The following is a 9,521-nucleotide window of genomic DNA, read 5'->3' on the forward strand; positions in this document are numbered from 1 at the left end:
TTTATACAAACACAAATGCATTTTATACATTTGTGTTTGTATAAAAGCTAGAGAGGCGAGGGAGACTGCCCAGCGAGAACGAGAGTGGCGAGCGAGATTCACCAGGAGAGAGGCGAAATAACAACAGTTTTCTATGAGGTACAATTAAATCAAATTATGGTTATAATATTTAATTTGAATTAATAGTTTGCTATTATGTACAATTTTTTCAATATATTAGTTCAAATACAAGCTCTTGCATGTCATGATGACATGATTGGTTATATTATAAAGCCATATGAGGTTTAGTGGACCCCAAAGGTAAGAGGATTTGATAGGAATATCCATTATTTTGTGTTAGTATTTAATTTATTTTATGTTCATGGTAACGAATAATTTTTTTCGCAATATCATAATATTCTAGAAGTTATGTTCAAATATGACTTCAGTTTCTACAAAATGAATTACCCCTTAGACACTATAATTTTACTATATCGCATTTTGAATATAATAAATTCAATGTTATGGAAATATAGTGGAAAATGAATAGTACTTAATGATTGTAAAAATTGATATAAAATAGTAAATTATTTCTTGATTTTTCAAATTGGATAAGTAAAAATGGACATCTATTTTAATTTAAGTATAGTGAACAAGTAAAAATAGACGGCAAGAGTAATATTTCTCTATATAGTTCAGTTAATACAATATCATTTTATTGCTATACAATCTAAATTTACACTAAGGTTGATATAGAAAGAACAATAAAGAAACTTTAAATCACAGATTTTCAATAAAAAGAACAGTTCAAATTCTTCAAGATATACATAAAAACAAAGTATTCAGTGTCTATGTTCCTCGGACTTTTCAAAAATACCCCCAAGTGTATGTCAGGTCATCCAAAAATAGTGTATTTTTTGAGGAACCGACACAGCTGATGCAACATGTTGAAGAGTCCGAGCAACATAGTTCAGTATCATTCTGAGATGCATGTTGAAGCACTTTTAGTTAGATTTCTGAGCCAGCAAACTTTCCAAATATTTCTCCACATAATCTAGGCCACACTGTGTCTTCACAACGGGTAATATGGCGGGGACGTCCAGATAGAATTCTGAAACAGACCCATCAAGCTTGCCCCATAGTTTGAGCTGTTCACGTGCTGCTTTAACGGCTGCTCTTGCTGCACAGTGGACTGAAGCTGCCAGAAGCAACGGCGGTTCACCAGATGCTGCAAAAAGAGTTATCAAGTTAAGATTCAACGGTTTGTATGAATAAAGGCAAATTCAGAATTTGATGATGTAATTCACAGTTATAAGCGAAAAAGCAAAGAACTTGTTTGGCAGAAGGGGTGGGAAAACAAATGAAAACAGAATAATACCTTTAGACGAGAGAACACGTTTTTCGTGATGTCCACTGTTTACCACATGAACATTGAAATTCTGAGGTATGGTGTCAATAGTTGGGATCTTGTATGTCCAAGTGCTATTCGAGACCATTAACCCGTCTTTGTTTGTAAGATATTCTTCGTGCATGAAAAATCCGATTCCATGTACAAAAGCCCCTTCAATCTGCAGCAAAGGAAAAGAAAAGCAATCTCACATTTATGAACAATATGGAAGAACAGATCATATGCATGATGTATTTCTCAATCTATAAGCAAATTCTAGTTACAAAATTTAAAATCTACGACGAAGGGAAGAACCTGTCCCAAATCAACGGCTGGATTCAAGCTCTGCCCGCAGTCGTAAATGATATCCGACTGCAAAATGGCAGTCTCTCCAGTCAGAATATTAATCTCCACCTGCATAAAAGCTTTATTATTAATGAAGGTGCTGCAGAACATATATTGGCTGCAAAACACTCCCTCCGTTTCAATTTCTGTCTTACTTTCCTTTTTAGTCCGTTTGAAAACAAATGACTCTTTCCTTTCTATTCAGCTCTTTTGTTTCAATTTTCCACATGACATGTTTAAGACCACAATATTCAAAAGTTCTTTACTTTTGTGTCAAGTTGAATCAGACAAACAAATTGAAACGGAGGGAGTATTCCACGATCAGAGATCCCTGCCGAGTATTGTCACTCATATATATTGAAAATTGATAAGCCATGAAGCAGACTGAAGCGGGGAACGTTACCGAAAGGGAACCAGAAGAACAGACAGAAACAACAAGTTACCTCACTGACAGCAGCGCCAAAGTTCAAATAACTCATGGAACCGGATTCTGGTACATAATAGGAATTTGCTGCTAAGCTTACTGATTGCGCTTGTGCCTGCAAAATAAGGGGCAAGTGGGAGACAACTGCAAACTAAGATATTTAACAAACTATGGCTAATTGTTTTACAAGAATAAATTGTTCCTGAACTACACGCATACGATTAGTTCACTTATCGTTCCAAACAATATACAAGCAATTAGTTACTTTTAAGTGAATTACTTTGTCATGGTCTTCATATTGAATTCAAGACTAAATTTTTTTATTGTGAGTGACCCCATGACTTCCAGAGTTGAAATGTCGGAAAAAATGAGAAGGTGGTTACACATGTTAGTATGATCAACAGATCATAGAATATTTTGTATGATCTACTTTAAGATATTCTCAATATGGTAAATATACAAGAGATATTCTAGATACAACATTTGGTTTAGAATATATGTAGGATATATTTAAGAAGTGTAGAATATTGTATAGCTTTAGTTGTAGAACATTATGCACACAATTTGTAGTATTTACATTAAGTTTAGAATATTTCTCGTGTATAAATACCAATGTATTCTTATGTTTCTCTAGTTTTTTCTCTGTTTATTACAATATAGTAGGAAAACAAACCTGGCGAATCAGCATTGGCCAATCAACAGAGCCATTTTGTTCCTGCAGCTGTTTCTTCAAAGGGGTCAGTCTTTCAACCAATGTATCACAGCAAAGTCTAACAGCTTCACAGCTTGTTTCCGATGTAGTGCTTCCAGCTGTAAACCCGGCCTGCACTAAGCTCAAGGTGTCTGCTTGTATGACTCGAACTTTCTCCATGAGGTCTTCGGCCCAACTACTATCAATTAAGCCAAGTGCATAGGCAGTCATCTGTTTAACCTTTGTCCATAGCCCTTGGCCAATTTCAATCCCTCCTACCTCTACTACGATCGATCCATCTTGCAGAATACTGACTTTTCCTGAGGTTGGTCGTTGCATAACTTCATACACAATTGGAACTCGAGAAATACCCCTTTTCTTCCATGTGTTATTCTGGTTGAATTGTTCTATCATCTTGCTTCGTTGGAAAAAGCTCGACGACACTGCCAACTTATCCATGATACTAGGCAATGTATATTCTCCTACTGCTACAATGTTATTATAGAATAAATTAAGGCTTTCAAATGTATGGAAATTTTTGTTTCTGACTGAGTCCACCTCCATCGAGAGTAAACTTGCTACGTGCTCGATTATAGCTTCAGCTATATAAGATCCTTGCACCTCCCCAGGGGCCCGCATAGCTGATTTGCTGGTAAGATTTGTCTTGCACAGTTTAACATTGAAAGATAAGGCACCCCAATCATATTTTTTTAGTGCTTTAATCACATTTGATGGTAAGAGTGGGCTTATATCTTCTGTGATCCCGGCATTCATCAATATATCAAGATGTAATGCTGTGATCTTTCCGCTCGATTTGAATCCTACACTGTATGTTACTTTCATCGGATGTCGTCCTCCTGTCATTATCATGTCACTGTTCCGGTTGACGCATATCCTGACTGGTCGTCTTAACTTGTATGCTGCTAGTGCACAGGCTGTGGAAACCTAAAATCATGCATCAACTTTAACATCAGATTCAGAGAATTGTTATTATTACTATCTCTGTAAGAAATACTCACAGGCATTGATCTAACTCCCTTGCCCCCAAAGCCACCTCCAACCCTTCTTGTAATTACACGGATATTGTGTTCGGGAACACCAAGACAACTGGCAATAACATGTTGCATGTTCTCAGGGCACTGACTTGAAGTATAAACAACCATGCAGTTGTCTTCATCTGGAATTGCAAGGGCAGTCTGTGTCTCCATATAAAAATAGTACTCCGAACCGAGTCTTATCTGGAAATGATTATGAAAAGAGCCAATCAGTAACGTACTTGAACCTTTAGCAAACATCACCATCCGGGAAACCATTCAAATGAATGGAGCAGTAGAGAAATTGTAAGTACCTCAGCAGAGAGAATCTTATGATCTGCTTCAGACATTCCTTTTGAGAAATCACCAACTTGTTTTGGATTCATATATGGCGGGATTTGGAAAAAGCTAGATTTCTCAACAGCTTCCTCAACGGTTAAAATGGGAGAATATATATTTTCAGTGTCATATTCAACGAGGGCTGTTCTTGCAGCCACATCAGCAGACCTCTGACTGTCAGCAATCTATAATGTTTCAACAACATAAAGAAATTGTTCAAAATAGCTTTGGATTAAAAATGCATGAGAAATTAATGTTTCATAAACCTAATACAGCAGGCGGAAACTTGAAGTGCTCACCACAAGAGCAATTCTGTCACCAGCGCATCGGGCGAGATCATCTGCAAATAAGGGCTCGGGATCAGACATTGTAATAACTCCTACATTTTCCCCTCCACTTGGAATATCTTTAAAAGTAATAATGGTGGTGACTCCATCTGTTGATCGATTTGACTCAAGCTGGATTCCCTTTACACCTGCTAATGGTTTTGTACTATAGATAAATGCTCCATGCAGGCAATTTGGTGGTGAAGGAATGTCATCTACATAAACAGCTTCACCTGAAAAATAGTATATAAGCGAACACATTTGAAGTTTGGCTTATGTTCATCTGCCATCAGGTGAAGTGAAACAGAGATAATAAGAAGATGTTAGAAAATGAACAATAGAGAATGTAACTAGAAAGTTAATTATTGTGATACTCCTGATGCAAAAATTAATGGCTGATTCCACAACTCGAAGTAGTGACCTATAGGTCACATCACACATGCAAACAATTTTATCATTGCTTCAATCCCCCCTTCGCTTAACATGCATAAGATGAAATAAACTATATAAATGAGAGAACAAACCAGAAGCTTGCATGGCAGCTCCAACCTTCTTCATCGGTTCACCTACTGGATAGTACTCGGTGCTTAATTCCACGACTTGCTTTGCAGAAGACAGTAGTGTTTGTTCTCTCCCCTGACTAATGCAACCATCATTACAACTTTTGGAAAGTTGCTCAACAGAGATGTCACTAATTCCATTGAGTAAACCACCAGAAATAGCAGAATGAACATCAGTGAAGGGATGAAGAAACTCGTAAACATAACTGACAGCCAAGCTTGATCTGTACTCGGGGTGTAAAGTGCCATCTTCCGGTACCACTTCTACTTTGACTAATTTAAGTGCTTCATATAAAACATGTATATTTAATATCTTCCTGGTTAGATATTCCTCTACCTTTTTAGCCCTTGTTGCATGTTTTGTGCCATAAGCACCAAACGCCAACTGTATATTGTTTATCAAGAGGCCCTTCTGGCAGAGAGAAACATCAGCCTGGAAAGCGGCATTTATATATGCCAATGCACTCCCATGAGGTCGTGGAGCAGTTCGAAAGGTTTCAAACAAAACTTTAGAATGAATTTGTAAAGAACTTTGATCTTGCTTAAATGGGATACAAACACTTAGAAGCACAGTCCTTGAGTCTAGCGGTGGTCTTGATAATAACTCCTCCCATGTGAGCTTTTCAACTCCATGACTGGTCATTAAGCTAACAGTAGCACAAAGTCCAAGAAATAATGTAGCAATATCTGAAGGAAAACCATTCTTCTGTGCCATAACCAAATTTCCTCCCACACTAGCTGAGTTTCTAACAAATGGTGAAGCAATCTTCTCCATGTGGTTAGCTAGTTTTTGGGACACCAACGTCCCGTATGAACCCAAATTGACTTTGTTTTCCTCTTTCAAGAATGAAATCAGTTTAGAGATAGTCACAGCTGCTCCAACTTCAATGCCAGTCTGATCTCTTTTGATGATTGAGGGTTCAGGAATGTACCTGAGATCAATGTAATGATCATATCGCTGAGTTTCCTTATAATAACCTGTGCCGGTATTTCCAACGATAAGTTTGAAGCTTGCACCATTTTCCGTCACATTGGAGTTCAACAAGCTCCGTAGCTCCTCAATGGAAACAGGACTGTACCAAGGGTACCTCCTTGAGGATTCCGAATTCGTGGCAGATTCACTTTTCAAGAACTCGGGATACGTACTGAAATTCTTGGTTGGATCATAGGGAGGTAACTTACTTACTTTCACTTCCTTGGAATCTCCTTTTTTCCAAAAAGAATTGAACCCCAAATCCTCGATATCAACGTCAGAAGCAAAACTCTTGCAGGCATCAGCAATAGGCCGGTATCCAGTGCATCGACAAAGGTTCCCTGCTATGGCCTTTACAGCTTCAGATGAAGTAAGCTTAGAGAATCCTGGTGGAGGATCGGGTTTGTTTCCTTTATCGGCATTGACGAGAGCTGAAAAAAATGACATACACATGCCAGGAGTGCAGAAGCCGCATTGAGAAGCATGGAAACCGGCAAACCTTTCATGAATAGAGTGAAAACCATCTCTGGTGTTCCCAAGGCCTTCACTTGTCGTAATTGAACAACCATTTAAACTGCAAAGAAGTATAAGGCATGAACTCACGCTAAAATCTTCGACCTTTTTCAGATTGGGATCATACTTCGACACCAGAACAACACAAGCCCCACAACCACCTGTAACAATACAAATAAGTTATGTTCTTTCTGAAGCCAAAATATAGAATTTGTTACAAATACAATAAATCAGATGAAGAGATGATACCTCTCTAAAAGACTTGTGAAGAAAAAAGGACTTCCATGTAATCTAAAGTCAGCAAAGGAATGAAACATCTCATTTAACATGTAATCTATGTTGAAAATCCATGGAAGTTGGTCATTTTATTTCATTGTACAGGAAAAGTAGTTCTTTATAGGGAAACTGCACAAGATAGCTGAGTATGTAAATCAGTTACACATGGTGATACTTAAATTCCTTTTTGTGAACTCTTAATATTCAGATTTATTGAAACAAAAAGATGTATAGTTTGGAGAACCCATTGTTTTAACTTCCAATTAACCAGAAGATAAAAAGGAAAAGGAATTACATAAAGTAGTTCACTATGAAACTAAAAACTCCATTTTAAGAGAAACCAATTCATGTAAATGACTGATTTCATTGCCTAAAAACCTTCAAGCATCTGGAATCCAATGGCCTGATTAGTCCACTATAGCCTTCTGTACTTAACTCAAGACACAAACTCAAGACCTCCAGGTAAGAGTGAAAGAATCTTTACCGTCCCACCACACCCTTAGATTGTCACAAAACACTTGAGAGTACAGAATTTAAGCACAGAAGCCAAAAAACCTCCAAAAAGAGTTCCTAATATGCTATCCACTGGTAAACAAGAAAAGTACAGCAGAAGTCGTCAATTTCCATGAAAAGCACAGAATCAAAGCAAAATGAGATTTACATAAGAACACCAATTTAAGTAAATCCACAGCTTTTAACATTCCTTATGTATCAGCAGTTAAACACTTTGTTGCTCAGACACTCCAAAAATGTTATCGCACTGTGTCAGATCCTCAAAAAATGCTCTAATTTTTCAAGTATCTGCACACACCTATCACCAGTTTTGTAGAGTCCGAGCAACATAGCCAAAACAAACATATAGTGTACACTAGGTGGATTAAGAACCATGAAATCTCAGGTTCAAATCATCAAAGGCAAAAACACAACATGATTTCTTTCTATCTGTCCAAACCTTGCTTGATAGAGTTACCCAATAAGTAGGTATCTGCATAATTAGCCGAAGTGCGAGCAAGCTGATCCGGACCGCAGACAGCACATTTATCAAAAAAACATTTACTGTAGTATGAATGGTAAAAAAAAAATAGTAGAATTACCTTCTCCACAACCAAGCTTGGGACTCTTGAAACAAGTCTCAGAGCGCAAGAACTGAAGCAGAGTTGTAGAAGGATCAACACATGGCAACTCAAACCTCTCTCCATTAACTGCCAAAACCAAACTCACATTCTTTTGTCTTTCTTCCATTAATGTAATAGCAGTTGACTTCACACAGACCCTATATCAAAAATCTTGTCTTTTTCTACTTTTTAAACTGAAAGTTACCAGAAGTGAAAGAAGAAACAAGGATCTTGAATTCAAAAACTTACTTTTAAACACAAAAACTTATACAATAATCAAGATAATTGGCTATTAACTTGACACAGACCCTTTTGTCAAAATCTTGTTTTTCTCTACTTTCTGTGCCAAAAACATCACAACTGAAAGAAAAAGCAAGAATCTTGAATTGAATTGGATTTCCAAATACTTACTTTAACTTGACACACACCCTTTATCAAAAATCTCATCTTTTTTTTTTCCTTCCTATTCTTGGTAACTCGAACCCATAATCTTAGAACCCACAACACTGTTATCTATTAAAATCTTATCTTTTCCTACTTCCTAAGCTGAAAACATCAGAACTCAAAGAAAGAAAACATGAATCTTGAATAGGGTGTTCAAATATTGAGTTTTTAACACAAAAGCTTTTCAAATCAAGATTATTGGCTAGCTGAAACACTAAAGCAGTTAACTTTGACACATAACCTTCATCAAAAATCTTGTCTTTTTCAACTTTTTGAGCTGAAAAAATAATAGAAACTGAAAGAAAAACCAACAATCTTGGAATTGTATTGGGGTATCCCCAAATAACTAAACTTTTATTATCTCAAAATAGTCAACAAACAATACGATAATAATACTACATAACATTCAACATTTTCTTGCATATCTTAACATGATTGGTTAAATTATAGCCTTAAATTATTAAGTTATATGAGATTTCATGGTGCCCCATTGGCCCATACTATATATGACACATTGTGTGGTGCCACAAAATATACTTTTTTTTGTTTTGTGTGTGTGGACTTGTTCAAGAAATATATATTGAGGACAGAATGTCTTCAGTTTTATTTGTCTCACCTTTTTTTGTCTTCCATCCATTATAGTAATAGCAGTTGACTTCACACAAACCCTTTATCAAAAATCTTGTCTTTTTTCTACTTTCTAAGCTGGAAGTTACCAGAACTGAAAGAAAGAAACAAGAATTACTTTCTATGTCCTCAGTAAGCTGCAAGTATATCACGTTCTATCTAACCATCTCTCTCGAAAAACTTCTTCTGTCTTCCTCTACCTCTCTCTCACACCTCCTTATTGGAAAATTTGTGCATGTTCTCTTCACATATCTGAATCATCTCATATCAACCCCATCTTATCTGCCACGAAGTCACATTCAATTTCCACCTTCCCCGAATAGCTTTATTGTTAATATCACTACTAATATGTCCACACATCCATGTTAATGTACTTTTTGTACATATTCAAATATGATTTTCTAAATAATAGTTTATGGATAATGGATCGGACAGTCACTTCAATAATAAAATAGTGACGATTATTTAATGTCATAAATTATTTTAAT

General features: G+C 36.5%; 1 protein-coding gene across 1 annotated transcript; it reads right to left on the minus strand.

Annotated features, from left to right (window-relative positions):
- Nucleotides 1-749: 749 nt before the first annotated feature.
- On the minus strand, nucleotides 750-8,162 carry LOC125818525 (abscisic-aldehyde oxidase-like). The gene is made up of 10 exons (XM_049498010.1): nucleotides 7,942-8,162; nucleotides 5,050-6,732; nucleotides 4,499-4,758; nucleotides 4,175-4,384; nucleotides 3,846-4,064; nucleotides 2,809-3,771; nucleotides 2,155-2,250; nucleotides 1,682-1,780; nucleotides 1,358-1,547; nucleotides 750-1,207 (listed from the first exon to the last, which is right to left on the minus strand). Exons 1-10 carry the CDS (start codon nucleotides 8,087-8,089, stop codon nucleotides 984-986), a joined length of 4,092 nt encoding a protein of 1,363 aa, XP_049353967.1. The 5' UTR covers nucleotides 8,090-8,162; the 3' UTR covers nucleotides 750-983.
- Between the last annotated feature and the right edge of the window lie 1,359 nt (nucleotides 8,163-9,521).

The sequence above is a fragment of the Solanum verrucosum genome, unplaced genomic scaffold, assembly GCF_900185275.1.
Source record: "Solanum verrucosum unplaced genomic scaffold, falcon-dt-bn FXZP01000462.1, whole genome shotgun sequence".
Lineage (NCBI taxonomy): Eukaryota > Viridiplantae > Streptophyta > Magnoliopsida > Solanales > Solanaceae > Solanum > Solanum verrucosum.

What these genes read in the sequence shown, in the direction of transcription:
- LOC125818525 (XM_049498010.1), bottom strand. Translation starts at nt 8,089, where the DNA reads ATGGAAGAAAGACAAAAGAATGTGAGTTTGGTTTTGGCAGTTAATGGA. An exon ending in AGGGAGTTAGATCAATGCCT is followed by an intron (nt 3,772 to 3,845) that starts GTGAGTATTTCT and finishes GCATGATTTTAG; the next exon opens with GTTTCCACAGCCTGTGCACT. An exon ending in GGCCAATGCTGATTCGCCAG is followed by an intron (nt 2,251 to 2,808) that starts GTTTGTTTTCCT and finishes CTTATTTTGCAG; the next exon opens with GCACAAGCGCAATCAGTAAG.